General features: G+C 39.9%; 1 protein-coding gene across 1 annotated transcript in view; it reads right to left on the bottom strand.

The window, feature by feature from the left end:
• Positions 1-19,140, bottom strand: part of itfg1 (integrin alpha FG-GAP repeat containing 1) — a 192,373-nt gene that overhangs the window by 30,902 nt on the left and 142,331 nt on the right. The window contains exons 13-14 of the mRNA XM_042484273.1: positions 12,252-12,280; positions 8,168-8,246 (exon numbers count right to left, since the gene is read on the bottom strand). Of these exons, the coding sequence (XP_042340207.1) occupies positions 8,168-8,246; positions 12,252-12,280 (108 nt within the window). The remainder of the gene's footprint in view (positions 1-8,167; positions 8,247-12,251; positions 12,281-19,140) is intronic.

A 19,140-nucleotide genomic window follows, 5' to 3' on the forward strand; every position in this document is an offset into this window, starting at 1 on the left:
ACGAGAATGAGATAATCACAAGGTCACGGTGACCTTGACCTTTGAACAACCAATTCTTATCAGTCCATCGTTAAGTCTGATTGGACATTTGTGCCAAATATGAAAAATTCTCTCAAGGTGTTGAGATATCACGTTTACAAGAATGGGATCTATGCAAGTACGGACAACCCAGAATCATAATGCCTCTGGCCTCGACTATTGCTGAACAGGGCAATGTAACAAGGCTAGAATGGACATTTCCATCCAAATCACATTGCAAGATGGTCAGAGCTGTGGACATTTTTATGTTTATGGTACATATTGCAACCACTGTATGTGGCTAACCTCTGTATAAACTAACGTATAAGCAAACCAATTTATAGCAAGTCACAAACTCACTGAGGTGTGGTTTGCAGTAACAACAAAAAAAGCATTCGAACAGAAAGTTTATATTTTCAAGTAATTAATCTGTAAATTGTAAAATATCACTGTAACTGTTATTTCCCTGTTTCCTTTGTTGCAATGAGTTTAATGTTTGTTAAAACATGATGTACTATAGCTAAAGAAAGAGTGACAGCCACTGCTTATCGGGTGCATTTCACCCTTTGCAGGTGTTTTGAGAGTTACACAGTTTCTATTTGTCTTACTTGAGGAGGTTTAGCAGCCATCTATAAAAACTTCTGGTACATTACATAATTATCAATATTCAGACATCTACATCTTTTGATGCCCTTAATGCTTCTCTAAACTGAAAACAGACACATTTCTTTAAGTATATAGTATAAAAAATAAAAGCAAGATAGTGCCCCTTGTTTTTGGATTCATACCATTAATGTGGGAATACTGGGCTGGGGAAGGTTTAAAAAGTATTACACCATGAACAATGTTATTACTCTGCTTTGTCATTGCTCCTGATAGTGTCTTAGAGACCAGAGAGTTTGTTTTTTCTCTCCCGTTACCTTTAAAATGAAGCTAATTTGTCTCTTTGTCCTATGACTCATAAGACAACCATATAAAAGGTGATAACACAGACTCTGCCATCAATACACCTGATAAATCCAAAGCAGTGGATCAACTCTGAACAAAAGGAAGTCAACTTCACTAGCTGAGTAGATGGCAACTACTGAAAAATGAAGCTGTAAATGGAGGGTGGGGGGTGGGCTATTTTTTCTGGATAGATCGAATCAAATCTTGTATATGAGGTGGTGATTTGTGGAGTATAACCCTAATTTTGACCATCCCCCTGAAAGTTACATGTCCCCCAGTCTATCTAAAGATAAATGGATGACCCTGTGTGACCTGCAGCCCAGAGGGAAACGCAGTGCAGTTTCTACTGCGCTGTGCCTCTGAGTGTCACACAGCGAGCGAGAAAAAGAGAGCGAGACCAAAAAAGAGGTTGTTAATGAAGAACTTCAACTATTTATCTCCACCACCCCACCTGTCTCTGCCCCTCTCTCTTCCCCTGTCTCAGCAGGAGCTACGTGATAATGAGGTGTGGTGTTGTCAAAATCACAGCCCGTGCTCATCCATCCAACCTGCTTAGTAAGGGGCATGGCACACCACTGTCTGGCACACACACACGCGCGCACACACACACACAAGGTCAAGAGACAGATGTCACGGCATGCACGCGTGCACACATGCTGACATAGACACATATGGGCGCTGAGTACACACAGACTGGAGTTTATGTGCAAGAACACACACATAATGTACACACACCTGTACAGGTGCACGCACTGTATGAATGTCCTGCACAAACCACACATGTAGGAAAGAGTTGGAGGAAAGCCTTGTCGGTTTTGCTGTTGACCTTTTCGTGTCAGATAAGAGGGTGGCATTATCACTTAATATGGCTGCGTGTGTATGCAGGATATACAGTGTGTGTGTGTGTGTGTGTGTGTGTGTGTGTGTGTGTGTGTTTTAGCAGTGTGTCTCTTAGGTATCTCACCAGAATATGATTGCTCTATTTCTGCTCTCTCTCATCCTACCAGCTCTTCATGTCCTCTGACCCATTTCCCTCATTTTTTCTGAACTTCCTCTTGTTCCCTCCCTCCGTCTCTCCTTTTGTTCGACAGTAACTCCATTCATTCATACACTCTGCCTCCTCGGCCCCTTCTCTCTATCTCTCAGCATATTATAATCTCTCCTTTCCTCTCCGTGCTCTCTCCCTTTCAGGAGGGTGAAGGGTAAGTGAAGATCGTTGGGCCCCAGTGGAGAGGCCTAGACATCGTGGGTGTGTGTGAGAGTGTGTGTGTTTGTGTGCACCCCATCATTGCTCATCTCTGGCAGCCTCGCTGGCTGTTCCCCGAGCTACAAGCTACAGAATAAATACACTTTAAATTACCGCGCACACGGACACACACACCCACACACACGCACCCACACCCACACCCACACCCACACCCACACACACACACACACACACACATCCTGCTCCCTGGCAGCACTTTGCAGCTGTTAAATGAGGGGTCTGGGGAGTTGTGCCGGCAAAGCCTTTGGCTACTCTCACTCTCCTCCTCTCTCGGTGCACTCCAGTCAAACACACACTGGAAAAATAAGCTGTAGTTATGATGGGCACACTGTATTAAGCCAGGATATTTTGATGTTAAATAAATGGGATTCTGCTTACTGAGCATACCGAACCAGGAACATAAAGACACAGTCTGGAGAGACACTGTGAGACTTTCTCCAGAAAGAGAAGTACCGGCTGAGTGGACAAAATGTCAAGACAAGTCTGCGCCTCACATGAACTAGATGAAAAAAAGAACACCTTTATTGAAATGTTTCTTTTTGTGTGTTTGTGTAGAGTCTTTGAGTTGTGAAAAACATAAATGACTTAAGTTTCCTGCATGGGGAGAGTCAGCAAACCAACGGGTATTGCCCCATCCTGTTCCATCTCACCTCCCAGAATGCCTGGGAGAGATTCTCCTATTTTTGACAGAAAATTGATTTTGCCAGTTGCCAGTAATTTAGTCTCCAGAGTTACACATCCATGTCCACAGTGTGTTTGACTCAGGTGATAACTGTAGGTTAATCGGGACGAGCGACCTTGTTCACACTGTCATATTGTTTTCACACTGTCATTTGATACATAGTTATAATAATAGAATAAAGAAATAACAGGAAATGGAAAGGGAAATTAAATGCATCTGAAACTTTATTAAGGGATATTTTAGACCAGTGGTTCTTAACTGGTCTGACTTGGGGACCCACCATCACCCCTTAATGACAAGCCACGACCCAAATCGAGGAAAATGTTCAACTTCTCAAATGTATTTAATGAAAAGATGGTGCAGTTTGAACCCGAGATAGTACAGAATATCACAGTATACTGACACAAAAATACTAATTATGTTATTAACACTATTCAGTGATGTATTCAAGCATTAATCATAAGGCTGACATAACAATCACAACATTTCAGTAACAGCCATTTTTACCGGACTCAGCTGAAATGGCGGGTGTCAGTTAGCATAATAGGGCATTATCGCTGCCTACTGTGGAAGGAGTGTGAATAGAGGTCACTCCACTGCATAAAAAATCCCCTTCAAAATAAAAGCACAGGATTTTTTTTCTAAACATTTTTTTTATTTGCCCAGGAGAAGGCCCGTGACACCACTGAAAATGGGTCTGCGACCTACTTTTGAGTTGCAACCCACAAGTTGAGAATCACTGTTTCAGTTAAACTGTGTGCTTCTAACAACTTGACTGGCCTGCACAGAGCCCTAACCTCCGCCACATCAGAAACCTTGGGGATGAATTGAAACACTGGACGTGAGACTGCAGGCCAACTTCTGCTCTTAAAAATGTCTTGTTTAAAGCATCCCGGAAAAGAGGAAGCACAATAAAGTCAAATCAAATCAGATCAAATCGCAACACCCAAAGTTTTGCAATTAGATAATGTAATGTTAAAGTGTCCACATTCTTCTGGCCATGTAGGACTGCAAATCCTTTGGTATGTGTAAACTAATTCCCTCCATCAATAACTGCCTTTTTTTTTAACCACAAATGTTTCAGGTAGTTTTTATAAATTACCTGAAAGTTCAGATCGAAAAGGGAATGTACCCTCATGAATCTTTTTCAGCATCTCACTTTAGTATGATTTTAAAAATGTCGCCGCCTCCACATTTAGTGGGATTCTGTATTACTCTCTATCTTGTCTGCAGTGGGCGTGGGTGCAGGTGGTGATACCCCTCCCCCCTCCTCCCCCGCTCTCCCTCCCTCTCCACTGTTGCTCTTTATGCTCATTTGACTGCACATGTTAAACCAGTTGAGTGTGTGCAAAAAGGGAGAAAAACTGTGGATTTCAACACGCTTTTTAAATACAGACAAAACAACTAAAAAGAGGACGGCCAGTCTTAACCCTTAAACACCTGGAACAACATTAGTTTTCTTGTGCTGTGTTCTAATGCCTTTTTCAAGCATGTAAACCTCTGAAAACTGAGAAAATTGGTTTGATTTCTTTTAAAAACAGGGAAAAAAAACCATAATGACCAAATGGCAACAAATGTCTTGCAAATTGAAAAAAAAACCTAGTAAAAGGTGACAAGAAAATGTCCTTAAAATTAGTTTGGGGAGGGGGGTTATTAGATATTATTAAAAAACACTGTCCAAAAATGTGCAGAAAACTATAATTATGTATTTAAACTTATATTACCGAAAAAATAGTTTAAATAGCACTTTAACGGGTAATTTTCTTGTTTGTGTTTTTCTTTTCTGTTTTGTCACACATTATCAAGCAATTTCCTTGTAACCTTTTACAAATCTCTTGCAATTTCTTTGTCCATTTCTTTTTAAGTTTTTTATTGCCTTCTTACCAAGAAATAAAGCAGATTTGCTCAGGTTTCAAAGGGTTAAAGGGGACGTTTATCCTCAATTTCTATCAAACGTGGAATGCTACAGTGTCAGATGTTTTTATCGAATTTAATCAAAGTTTAAAATTATGAAGAAATGATGTCAAAGTTATCCCTCTGAGCAAAAAATAACAAAAACAAAAACTATTATGAATACCCTTTTAGCTGATGTCAGCTTGTGATGTATGTCTTTATATGGTCATCAGCTTCAGGCACACTACTGTAAGTGTTTACATTACATAAACTGCATGAAGCTACAAACCAATGCTGGGGAAACATGTAAACTTGGTTGTGGATGTTGATAATTTCCCTATTCCTATTGGAAAATGTCTCTTTGTGTGCAGCTATAGTTTGTTACAGTCATTCCTCAGCTGCAAGTACACTGCTACATGCAGCTACAAGCTAATGTTAGGAAAACATGCTATCTTGGTTGCAAAAGTTCAATTCCCCTCAATTATGGATCATATTCCTGTTGCAACATTTCCAATTGGGAAGATTTTGGTTGGGAAGCTTTCGTGGGTGGTTTTTCACTGTCGTAACTACCGCTGTACTTTGTTAAAGTCATTCCCCTGACTAAAATGCCTAGATAACAAAAGCACAGATACGAAAGACCCGAAAGTACTGACCATTCAGAGTAGACTGGGCTTTTTTGGGAGTTGGGTCTTAAAGAGACAGGTGCCTGAACAACATTGCAGGAAGTGGGTGGATACAGGTGTTGCAGCACAGACTGCATGAGAAATTTTTTTATATTTTTTATTTTTATATTTTTTTTAATATTTATTTTTATATTTTAACATTAAAGTGTGAAAACATGTTCAAGTAAAAAACCCAAAATACGAGTATGACTGTGAAAATGAGCAATATATGTAGGTCCCCTGTAATATTATGTCCACTTGTTTTGGGCTTGAATGCAGAGCATGTAATTGAAAAAGGCTCACAGCCATTGGAAGATTAGTTTCAGCAGTGTTTGTCTCCAAAAACTTCTACCTGTCTAATGGTGGTGAAATAATAATGATGTTAGACAGTGATCTGTCTATTCTTTCTTTAAATATGTATATACTCCAAGTGTGCCAACAGATAAATGAAACAATGAAATCAGACAAAGTGGGATTATGCTGCACGCATGCACGCCCAAACACACACACGCACACACACACGCGCACGCGCGCGCACACACACACACACACACACACACACACACACACACACACACACACACACACACACACACACACTATATATATCCCTGACCCCAGGCTGTCAGTGCATCTTGTCCTCATCCAGCTCTTTGTCCTTCCCACAGTGTAACATCAACTAGGTTAACTGTGGCTAATACGACACAGCATTGCTGTCCACAGTGTCTTGGCTTATCTCTCTATGCATCTATTTCTGTACAGAAATGTCTTGTCCTATGGAATTCCAGAGATCCTACAGGTTACAACATAACAATCAGTGAACCTGGAGTCACTAGGCTTTCGAATTTCATTAACAAAATACTTGTCATAATGTATGTGAGAGGGTGATTTGTGACCAAAATCTCCTACCAACAGTGTGGTACCTTGTGTATTCTAGTACAGAACACAGCCAGATGTTAACAGGACTGCTTAACAACAACAGAAGGGAATAGCCCTTTGAGAATACATGAGGTGGAGCTGTTTGAGATTGAAAACACTCTAAATCACCCTGTCCTATCTTGTCCCATGCACGATCATCATCTTCCCTATTGAACTTTGGTAAAGGTCCAGTGTGTTGGATTTTGGGGGATATTTTGGCAGAAATTGAATATAAGAATTGTTTTTAGTGTATAATCAACTAAAAATAAAAACTGTTGTTTTTTTGTGACCACAGAATGAGCTGTTTATATCTACAATTAGAATGGGCCCTTGCTAATGGAGATTGACATGTTGCACTGCCATATCACTATAGTGGCCCAAAGAGGACAAACCAAATTCTCCAACTGCATTGAGCAGTGTCAGAAAAACACAGATTTTGATGTAAAACGGCATCATTCAGTGTTTATTTGGGGTTTTTAATCACTCGGTTCAATTGTTTTGGAGAGAGAGAGACCTCTGCAGACAATTTGGCTCCCGGTGAAAACCTCTTAAATGTCTGGATCGAACGTTATCAGAGAAAAAAGGTGAGCACACATTAGCACATGCTGGGCAAGCCGCTCATCTCCAACATACCAAACAGCCTTTCGAGAAACACTCATTTGTAATGTGAAACTGCTTTGTTCAGTGTTTTTACCGCTTTAAATCACCAGGTCTAATTGTTTTGGAGATGATGAAACCTCTGCACATAATTCATCTCCCAGGTAAAAATCTTCTGAACAATGAAAAATGAAGGAATCCTAACCAGGACAAGTTTTATCTGGCTGCAATCTGCAGTCCTCGCCGCCTAAATCTTACACACTTCTCCTTTAAAAGAAGAAAAAATGTAAGTGACTCAAGGCTGCAAAACAAAACTTTACACATCCACAAGTCTTGTCTGATTTTTCAAATTATAATGAAGACACTGGCCCTTTCTAGAAATATATGTACCTTGGACTTTAATGAGAAGCAAAAACTAGGAAGCTACAGCTTGTTGAATATTGCTTCTTGTTGCTATGGAAGAAACTTTGGAGGAAAAAAAGCCTCTAGTGTTTTGCAGACTTTGACAGTTTTTTTTTCCTGTAATAGTCTTGCAGAAACTATGAGAAAGCTGTATCCCATAGACAGTGCCTCTGCAGTCACTCCAGGCTGAATATTTGACAGACAGCGCAGAAAACCATCCTTTGAAAATAAATCTGGACCAGTAATGGTTGATTATCAATTTTCATTATCTTTACATATATATAACGACATTTATATAGGTGAATAATTTAACGTGCACATGGAATAAGTGTGAACTCCAGTGGGCACAAACTTCACAAGCAACACAAGGCAAGCATTCCAGCCTTATCAAACAGATTCATTTTTCTTTTAATAACAGCCATTTTTGAGCCTTTGCTTTTGCTGCCCTTTGCTTCAGTGTTTGTCTTTGAGGCATACAGGCTATATTCTCATTTATTAAAAAAGAAAAAGAAAAAAGAAAACAAGCAAAAAAATCAATACGTCCCTCTTCCTCTCATTCTCTGTTTTCTTAAAATCCTCCAAAACAAACACTGTGGTGTTCAGCCAGACTAAGGACAGCTGTCATTGTTAGGAGGTGAAGTTATTAATAAATCTGACGTGGCTATATAAAAGCTCAGGCGGTGAAATAAATGCCTCTCTGGCTATTCTCTGTCACTGAAGTGGGCAGTTTGGCATACAGAGTGAAAGCTACAATGGAAACACATTAAACAAAGTCCCTACCTGAGGCGTTTTTCAGGTAGCCGTTGGCGTCCGTTGTGGTGTACATGACATAAGGACCTGGCTGGTTAACACCGAAAGGCTGCAAAAAACACACATGCAAATATGACATAAAAAAACGGACAAATTTTGATGTTTGTAAGAATATTTTTGTATCAGCTGTCTGTCAGCGAGGGCAAAAGAGGACAGGGAGAAACAGGCAGGGGAGGGGTGACGGAGGAGTACAGAAGACAAGAGAGAGAGTGGGCAGAAAGACAGACAGGCATTTTGTTACCACAGCGACCTTGAGCAGCTTTTTTTTGGTTTATTTTCACTAGGTGACATGTCTGACCTAGCTGGCTTGAATCTGACTGAGCGTAAATGAGTGTGACGGCTGTGTTTTTGTGCGCCTGTGTGGGCGGATGCAGAGGGGATGTCTTATCTCTTCATTACGAAAGGATGACAACTAATGAAGAGATCCGCAGAGCCATCCTTCGCTCTACATCAGCTAATCACGAGCTTGTTACACACGTACACATGCACGCTGCAAGAGAGAGACTTGGCCCTTTATGCTGTGACACTCGGCAGTCGGGTGAGGAAGGAATAGAAATGAGGTCAAAAAAAGTGAGGGAGAGAAAGATGAGAAAGCCACAGAGAAGCAGATTAGTGGGCTCAAAAAAAGATGACGAGAGGAGAGGTGTGACTAAGAGGAAGAGGAGCAGGAGAGTGAAATGAAAAGATAGAGGGGGTGATGGATGGGAGAGGAGAGGAGGAGAAACAGCCGCAAGCTCCACTCGTCTACTGCATTCATCATACCTTTCAGTCAGACAACAAGCGGGTGGAAGAGTAGACAGACAGCAAACCAAAACAACCCTAATACCTGCACCCTCTTGTTGATGTCAAAGCTAATGTGTTTTGCAAAGGGCTTTCCACTGGTGAAAGGTTATATAAGCAGAGATGCTATTGGCTGCCGTATTTGTGTCACATTTTTCTGTCCACCTACACATGATCATCAGACATTAGCTCTTTGAGGGAAATAAAAAAAGCTTACAGCTAACTGCTCTGTAAATTAATGGCTACATTGAAAGAAGCTTTTCACTACTGAAAATATGATCTTCTAATAAAATTAGGCTGTCTATGCAGTAGAGAGACGCACGTACTTATGAAATTGGTGCTATATGACCAGAAAAAAAAAGAGAAAATGGGTTGTAGCAATCGATTTTGCTCAAGAAGTAAATAACCTACAACTACCATAATGCACTGCAACGACCAGACCAACAAACGCTCCTGCTGGTGGGTGACGACTAAAAGCATGTCCCTTTTGACCAGGGCCCTAAGAAAGCAGTGACCACTGGTGGTATTGTAGCTAAAAATCCCCTGTGGTCCAAAAGGCATTTTGCCCATTGACCTCCATTATAGAAGAGATGTCTGTAAAACTGCTGGCAGGACACCTCAAACTGAAAACAAGGTAATTTATTATTTCTTCTACTATGAATTTTTGAGTGCTTTTCAGTGGAGGTTTTGTATTTGTGAAATTTTCCTCAAGCTGAAGAAAGTGATTGAAAAATCTGTGACATCATCATGATGTAAAGTCTATGAGTTGAGCAAAACCCGCAGTGGGAGAAACACTACTGCACATAGTCAGTGGTTTTAGAGTTTGATCTCAGTATTTTCAGCAACCATTTTTACAACTTAGGAAACAGTATGGCACCCTAATCCTTTTCACAAAATCTCATATTACAGCCAAACAATGCACAAAAATATGTTGAATATGTTTCTGAAAACATTTTAGGCCAAAAATAGGTAACACAGTAACATAATCTTGGTTTATATTTGATCAGCACTGCCTAGTTTTAGTCTGACTTTGAGAGAAAGAGTGAGAGAGGGGTGGCTCTCTATTTCTCCATCTACTTATTCTGTGTGAACGTGGTGGCGGGCATACGTGAATGTGAAGTACAATCTGTAGTTCGAGCAACAGCCATAGAGACAGTGAAAAATGTATTTTCGAGCTAAGAGATGAGCTTAGCTTGTTAAAAATCTGTTAAAAGTCCCTTTAACTCCAAAGAGCTCATGGTTTTATAAGCAAAACCTTAGATCCCCTTTACACAGACAAAATGACACAAGTTGTACAACAGTGGTTGATCTGTATGTATGACTCTCCTCCTCACCAGGTTGGACGCAGGTCAGAGGCTGCCTGGCATTGGTGAACTGGTGTTACTACCAGGACTGAAAATTAACTCAAAGACATACGTTTGAATGTCTTTTAACCCACTCCCCACGAAGACAGAGAGAAAAAAAGGAAGAGTCCGAGAGAGCGAGAAACAAATAGAAAGTGTGCACGCATTGGCAATCAGAGGAAGAGCGCAGAAAGACGGACAGTGAGATTACACCGAAACTGGTAATTATTTCAGTAGCTCATTGTCATTCTCAGATCTATCAGTAAAATGTTTGAACTGCAATGCAGAGCGGAGTCTTTGCTAACAGTAAGACGCAGGACAGCTGTGTTGTGAATGCATCTAATGTATGGATCAGATGCATGTCCATCAGACCTGCAACACACGCACATCTGCCATCTGAAAGGGGAATTCTGCAACTTTACTAGGAGCTACAGCTGTTGGATGATGTAATAGAGTAGAACATGGTTTATGGCGCTCATCTTCTTCAATCTCTTTGTTCAGTAGTTAGGCCATGTCTAAACCGACATTATAACTGTCCAATCAAATACATGCAAGGACACATTCCAGGTAGGCACATTCTGAATGCAAATGGCATATTTCTATTGTTTATGATTGCTGAGATGGAGGATAAAATAATTGCTGCTGTGGGTTATAAAATCCTCCCTCATATGAACTGTTTTGAAGTGTTTTGACATCTGATGAAGCCCTCAAACTTATGATCAATTAATCAAACTGGGAGAATAATTATACCCACATCATATACGTTCAAGGCTATCAGAAAACAGCGTATATGAAGGAAATAAGTCATGCCTGCACACAGACTCCATGCTTCAAAAATAATAATTGTGACAATGTTTCACCCTACTTGGATCTTTTCCACATCAAGATGTTTGAAAAGTTCGAAGGGACAAAGAAAAATAAAAAAAAAGGAAAAAAAAGAACAAGCACACACAACATAGAAGGTACTGACTGTTTTCTTTGCCAAGCTTTTGTTAATCAAACAAAATGAAGCTCAAGGCCAAGGACCACTGTGAAAGGAGTCAAAAGTTAACCTTGTTGAAGCTTGTCTGTATCAAGCTGATAAGCTCTGTCTGGCCTCATCACGCAGACATAAAGCCTTGGATCCCTCATAAACTTCAAGAATGTGAGCAGATGGTAAACTATGACAGATACCTGTTATTGTAGTACAAACCCAGTCTCAGCAGAGACCATTACTGTCAAAGTATCCCTGAACAACACCAAAAAGCAACAAACCCCAAAATCTATTTACCAAGGACAGGAGCTGGAAAACAGGCACACCTGGCTTTTATTTGCCCCTGTGCTAAAAAAATTCTTACACTGATATTTTATTGGAAAATGCTCACGACAAGGAAGGGCACGAGATACAAAAAGTAAGTGTGGGCGACTGACTTTTATGATGAAGGTCTGCCACTCATCTCCAACAACAAAAAGCGAACCAGGGAGGGTAAGGTGGAAATCACTAGCTATTTTATTGCATGAAAACAACCCTCATATATTTTTGTCCTTTACATTTTTAGTACTTTTTTTTAAGGCTGCACAAAAAAAACGGTACTTTACATATAAAGAGGAGCTTATACTGCCTTACGGCTCAAAAACACATCACCCATTCAAATCCCCTTCCCTAATTTCCTGAATAAAGTTGATCCTCCATATAGACATGAAGTTTGGCCAGCAGTCAGGATATTTCAGCCTATCGCTCTCTGTACTTGCTGAAAAAAAAGGTGCTGAGTACGGACTCTGGAGGACGATAAAGCTGCATGCATGGATAGATAAGTGGAATGGGTACGAAGACAGAACACTCAGACAGAGACACACCTGGTCAGAGTGGTCAGTGCTCAGACAGATAAGAAATAATTTAACTTTTCTATGCTGTCATTAGAAAAGTGGACAAATAAAGACAGTGTTCTTACCTTGACATCTTCTGAGAGGCCGCTGAGCACTGAGGAAGACAGAGAAGCAAGAGTTAGACATGTTGCTCAGTATGTGTTATATGTCTAAGATTACTCTGCGTCTATACAGAATCTATGTTGTAGGTATGGCGCTCATTCCATACAAAGTCAAATCAAACATGTCCTCCTGTTTATTGCTGTAAAATTCAAGATTCAAGATTCAGTACTTTATTGCCATATCAAAACAGTTGATAGGAATGTGACTCAGTACAGCTCTTTAAAAAAAAGTCAAAAAGCCCCAAACACATTTCGCAGACAGCAAAAACAGTTGAAGAAATATAGATTCATACTAAAAGTCAAACCTTCAGTATCATATAGAGAATAATAAGAAAAAAAAGTCCCTAAAGTGCATATGCTGCTACATCCATTTCTTTTTAAGGTGCTTGCTTGCTTTTCCTATCGATACATATTCTTGAGGGTCAATGTTCAAGTAGCAAATTGGCTCAGTATATATAAAAACTAAAAACCATTTCCCTCAATGAAAACTAAGCTTTTCTTTCATTTTATTTCGCAGATTAGAAACAAATTGTGAAGATGATAAATTTCCCCCTGAAAAAGAAAATAAATAAATAAATAAATAAAAAATAGAATATTGAGTCCTGTGTGTTTTTGTATTGTTACCTTTGTTAAATATTGCTGTTCGTGTCTTCATATAAGAAAAACGGTGCTATCCGCTAGGCTCAATCATGCGATTTAAAATGTCATAGGCTTATGCTGATAATGTTAGCATGTTGTATTCGTGGGGTGACATGTCCAGCAAAAGTGTTTTCTCTGCGAACATTACGAGTTATAATGGAGTCACATTTTGTCCTTGTGTTTGGTGTGTTTTGGATCAAACAAGCTTAAGTCTACTTCACAGAAACTCAACACAGTGGCATAGAAACTCCACCAGCTAGTGTTATAGAGTTGTAATTGCAGAGCAACACAGACACACCAGGGCAGTATACATGCTCACAACAGAATAGGTGTAAGCTACGGTACAACTAGAAATCAGCCATAACACAGCGCTGCCATGCCCTGAGGGCCACCAAATCAACCTTTCTGCCCTCTTTAGGAGGTTAACTTGAACAGAAAAACCTTTGTTGCACAATGACACAAGTTCCACTGTGGCTGGTAGTCAAAATACAATAATCAAACTCATATTAACTGTGCTTAAGCGTTCCTCACATATAATTGAACATTCTTTCCTGCGTGCTAGGTGAATATGGACAAGATGGACAACCAAAGAAAGCGGGGAGGGGAGGCTTACAAATAAATTGCCAGCAATGAGAAACATAAAAAACAAATGTGCATGCTATTAACGCTGTGAGTGTGCGCGTATATGTGCGTACTAAGAAAGCCTTTCACTTATTTGTGTGTACAAGCGGAGAGGACAAAATCCGCTGAATTGCTAATCAGTCATTAGAGAAGTGACTTTATTAGCATACTAATAGGGTCCTGGGTCTAGGTTGCCTTGATTTGCCTGATGGAGTCATGCTGAAGCCCAATACTCTGATAATAAGGTCTGCACCCAGCACGGTACTAAACAGCAGCCAAACTCAATGCACCTATTCACAAGAAACATCACAGTGCCCCCAGCGCCATCCTGCACACAGTGTGTGGATGACGCCTTCGTATGAAATTGTTCAGCACTAATTTGCTACAAACATGTTAATCAGAAACATTTACTGTACGCATAGCCTCAATAACCCACCTGAACAACAAGTGGGCACTGTAATTATTTTCATGGTTTTCTGTTATATAAAGACTCTTTAAAATGGGTTGCTATAGTACACTAATGCATTGGCAGGTGAACATTGACCCTGACGTCACTCTGATATTTATAACAAACTGCAATGCCCCATTACATATCTCCATTCATTTAATTACAATTGATTCGTGTCCACAGCTCCACATTCACTCATCAGTGTGGTTCCTCTATTTATTCTTCCACACTATTAAGAATATTTATAGAACTCTGCTACACACCATTAAGCATTAATAAAAAAAAACTATTAGAAAAGGCTTAAACACAGCAGGTCTAAAGGGCAGTCTGCACCGGCAGTGTTTTATGAAATGCTTCTGCAGTGTTATCTAACGGAACAAATACGCTTCTGTTTCTACAAATGTGTCAATTCACAACATCTCAGAGAAGAGCTTGTGTCAATACGCAGCCGACCTACCTGCCCACCTGTGCAGTATAGGAAGCCATTCAACATCACACAAATCTGCAACCCTCTCTATGTTTTTCATTTGTGAAGCATATCTGCAACAATCAACCTCCAGTTTCACTATGAGCCTTTAAACTTCATGATAGACAATTTGATTAGCAAACAAAATAAAAGTACTTAATAAATGAATGATATATAAAAATGCCACTTTTCTTTCTGTTTATTTTCATGTTGCACACTTGATAATTATTTTTAACATTTAGGATGCCTGGCTGCATGTTCATGGGTAAAATAAAATTTGGTCCCCAAAGGGTGACTTCTCCTTTATTGATATTCTTAGGTTTTAAATTAGTAATTTTGAATTGTTTGCCATTGAGTGCAGATATTGAGGAAAGTGGGGAGAATGAGGGGGTATAACATGCAGCAAAGGGCTGCAGCAAAGGCCTCAGCCTATATGTGGCGCACACTCTACCAGGTGTGAGGTGCTGATCTCTAACTTTTCATCTTGACCACTGATCAGGTCAAAAATTTAGGCCAAAAACCTTGGTAACGATCAAACATCTACAAAACCAGTCTCAGCTGTTCTTTGTGTTTAGTGCTAATTAGGGGTGTCCCAACTCAGAATATACACAGTGGGATCTTATTTGTTAAGTCTGCTTTACTCATTGATCCTTATTCTCAGTTTCCATTAATTCATAATATAAGGCATGCCATCCAGTGCTGTTTGCTGTGTGCTGAGGCTGCATGTTACTCTGTGTGTTCATTGGTGCCGCAGTGGAGCTGTCCATAGTACTGAAAGGGAGCGGAAGAGATCGATAGACAGACGGACAGAGCACATCAGTAAGTTTGGTTTTTGCTTTCTTTCCCTTGTTGTAAGCAGAACTTGTAACTTTCTAGAGAGAGAGCGAGAGAGAGAGAGAGAGAGAGAGAGAGAGAGATGCAAGCCACAAAAAGCTGTTTCTACACACCACCCCCTGTTTATTTTGACAAAGAACTGTCATCATCACTTTCTTATGAGTGCTCTGATTAATACCTAGTAAATAAATAGGTTATATCATTATCTATTGGGAGAAACCAACAGTTCGATGTAAAATCAGACATATAGCCTGAATTGACTGATCTTTTGTTTTGTGACCATATTTTTCTGCAACAATTCGACTGTGACAGGCAGTTGAATCAGGCTCCTCAGATTGAATTGGCAAATAGTGGACTATTAGAGCTCCCCCCTTGTGCTAATTAGCAAATGGTAGCCTGCTAAAACGATAAACTAGGTTGGTCAAAATCAGCTGTGGCTCAAGAGGTAAGGTCGTCCTCTACTTTAAAAGGCTGGTGGTTCGATACCTGGCTCTTCCAGTCCGCATGTCGAAGTAACCCTGGGCAAGATGCTGAACCCCAAATTGCTCCTGATTACCGTTCCACTTGTATATAATTGTGTATGAATGTATAAAAACTGAATAGAAGGCAGCACCTTGTATTGTAGCCTTGGTTAGAGGTGTATGAATGTTAGTGTAAGTAGTGTAGGAGCACTTTGAGTGGTCAACCTACTAGAAAAGTGCTATGCTAGTGCAAGTCTATTGGCCATCAACCTGTTCAAAGCACTGTGCCCATGTACAACATCACTGTATGACTATATTACATAAGATGACTGCTCGCACTGGATTGTCCAAACTAATTTTGACCGATGATGTTAATGCTGTATGCAAATGCGATGCTGGTCCAGGGTTGAGGACTGCATTGCATCATTTTTTTATGCTCTGAGCCTTGCACTCGGTAACCCTTCTGCCATCACTTTGTGTGAATAAACAAGAGGATTTTTTTCTTTTAAGCTTTGATATAAAAAGAAATGGCGTACGTGTGGCAAGGGCAAATTTGCTGCTTTGAAGTTCACAAGCTTATTAATTATATGCCTGAAGCAGAATTCAGATGGAGCACCCATCAAAGACAAACATGTGTTCCTTGACCCTGACTGACCACACTGCGTACATGCTGCTACTTAACATCCTTGATAAACAGGTTTAATTTCATGAGGGAAAAAAACACTTTTATTGCTTAGCGAGGCCCTGAGTGTTGCCGTTTAACATTGCTTTTCAAAGCATGTTTAGTAATCACACAGGTATTCCAAAAACAGGGCTAGAAAATGTTTTCAAGTCAAGGATATCAAAACAGGCCTGCAGTGACCACAGATGATTCATAATCTAATGAGAATGTAAAACCTTCAGTAATTGCTTTGTACTGTATTCCTTTTTGCTGTGGGTATAATGTATGTCAGAGAGAAATCTGAAACCTCTTAAATGACTGCAGTTCGTGCTCAGAGCCCAAGGCAGCTATCCGAGTGTCCTACAAGTTGAGTTAAGTTTAATAAAATAAAATAAAAACATCAGGTTGTTTTATTATTTATAAGATCAAAGCCTTTAGCAGTGGCGGTGAAAGTCTGGCCAAGTGCACCAAAGTGATCAGAAAAAGCTCTGCATGTAATTATATTGCTTGTCAACTCTGAGCAAACACCACATCATCACATCACTTTGGCTTTGGCTTTGGACTAAAGTCACTGATGAAGGCTGCAGATGATCAATACATCTTGTTTGAATTTCATGCTGTTTGGGGTCAGGCTACAGGCACCACTGTCAGTGAAACTGTAAATCAATAATGCAGAAGGGTTAGACTGTCATTTGTTTGAAGTCAGTCTCATTTGGGATTATAAAGAAACAGTACACAGGGTATATAGCAGGACTAAAAGCCACTGCACAATTAGCACATAGCACATGCCTTTGGTGAAAAAAAAACTAGCAAAACTATATCAAAACATGAGTTTACAAACTCTCACACAACCCTTGCAGATTAATCCAGGTCTCATTTATCCATCTGTTTGCTCAATACTTCATAAAAAGACAGCCATTTTCAACAAGGAGCTTAAATGAAAGTAAAACTTATCTACACTCTCCAAAGCCAGATTCCGTTGACAAATACACTAATTTTACCTCACTTAACACAGGAGCTTCCTGCATCAGTAGTTTGTTTATGTTATTGTGTGACTTTTACTGAATCAAAACAAACGCTTTAAAACACAGAAGTCACACAATAACAAAAAATAACTAACTGATTGAGGCAACGGGAGACCAGCAGCTCCCATGTTCAGTGAGGTGAAATATATAAATAAGACTTGATTGTACTGCTAAAGTTGTGTGAAAGTTTGTTAATGTATGATTGTATGGTTTTGCTGCTGTTAATGCCTATTAACTTCAGTCCATTTAGAATTTTATCCATTTTTGGATTCTTCGATCAGTTAAGGCAGGTGACAACAATGTCTTCCTCACAAATTCAACCTAACACTGTGTCATTTTGGGGATGAAGTACTCCTTTAAGAGCCAAGATTAATGTATTGATTTCTATTCTCACACACTGGACAGTAACCATTTGCACTTCAACAGTTTTCCCTCTTTCAATCTTTAGAATGCATCTTGAGCAAGACTTAAAATAATCTTGAAAATGAAATGAAAATGAAATGAAATGATCTTACAAAACACCTGATGAAAGACGTCGATGCACAAAGGGACCAAGAGGACAAAACAATGTCACACAGCTTGAATATAAATTGTATGTCACAAATTATTGTCAGGACACTCTCTTAGTGGGAAACAAGAGAGATGAAGCATTTACTGTCACTTAAATTGACATATTTAAGACGAATTAATGTGAATGGCGATCTGTGTTTGGGTGATTGAAAACAAAACGTCAGAATTTAGAGACATTTTAATTTCCAGCATAGATGTAATAAAACTAAATCACACTTGGCACCCCATGGTAATAACACTGTCGGAGCGCCCTAGCCTCATGTCAAACTGTCTCTCTCCTTTTTATTTCCTGTCAAATGTGAAACACCCAATAAAGTCCAAGTCAAAACCAAAAAAGGAGGCACTTTTCGTCTCTACGCATCCACTGAAACTCCTGAATGTAAGGTATGCGTGACAATAGAGAAATTAATAAATGTTATCAGTGAGACAGGGACACACACACATGCAACATTAGGAATTCCATGACATGAAATCACTGATGCATAAAGAGAAAGAGGAGAGAAAAAGAGAGACGTAAACTGCATGAATGCAGAAGTCCTTCACAACTCAGTGGGCACGCCGTCGCTCCAGGAAGTAGATGAGTCGGGGCGGGCATCTGTGTGTGTGTGTGTGTGTGTGTGTGTGTGTGTGTGTGTGTGTGTGTGTGTGTGTGTGTGTGTGGGCAAGTCTGTAACTACACTCAAGAGAGAGGAGGAAACTGAAATTGAGTGTTGCTTCTGTGAGGCCGCTTTGTATTTCATACTTCAATCCTTGGTTGACATGTAACAAGCACATAACAGCTCTTCCATGGCCAAAACAAGTTCCCTGGAATAGCTTTCGCACATCCAGTAGGGAGCAGATTTTGTCTCTTGCTAATACAGCAGTCTCTCTATCTTACACACACACACACGCACCGCACAGCCAAAACAGCCTCTGTGGGACTGAGCTAGCCTATTTTCTAGTGTAATATTAAGACTGATGGCAGCTCCTTCGCAGGACTAACCTAATAAAGTGTTGGATGAACTGGTCGGTGTAGTCTGTATGGGCCTGTATGTGTGTTTTCATCATCGTGACAATGAGTCAACCAGTGAGCAGCCTATCTTGAATACTGCTTTTAGGTGTGTTATCAAAAAAAATCAGCAGTCTCCG

The sequence above is a fragment of the Plectropomus leopardus genome, chromosome 1, assembly GCF_008729295.1.
Source record: "Plectropomus leopardus isolate mb chromosome 1, YSFRI_Pleo_2.0, whole genome shotgun sequence".
Lineage (NCBI taxonomy): Eukaryota > Metazoa > Chordata > Actinopteri > Perciformes > Serranidae > Plectropomus > Plectropomus leopardus.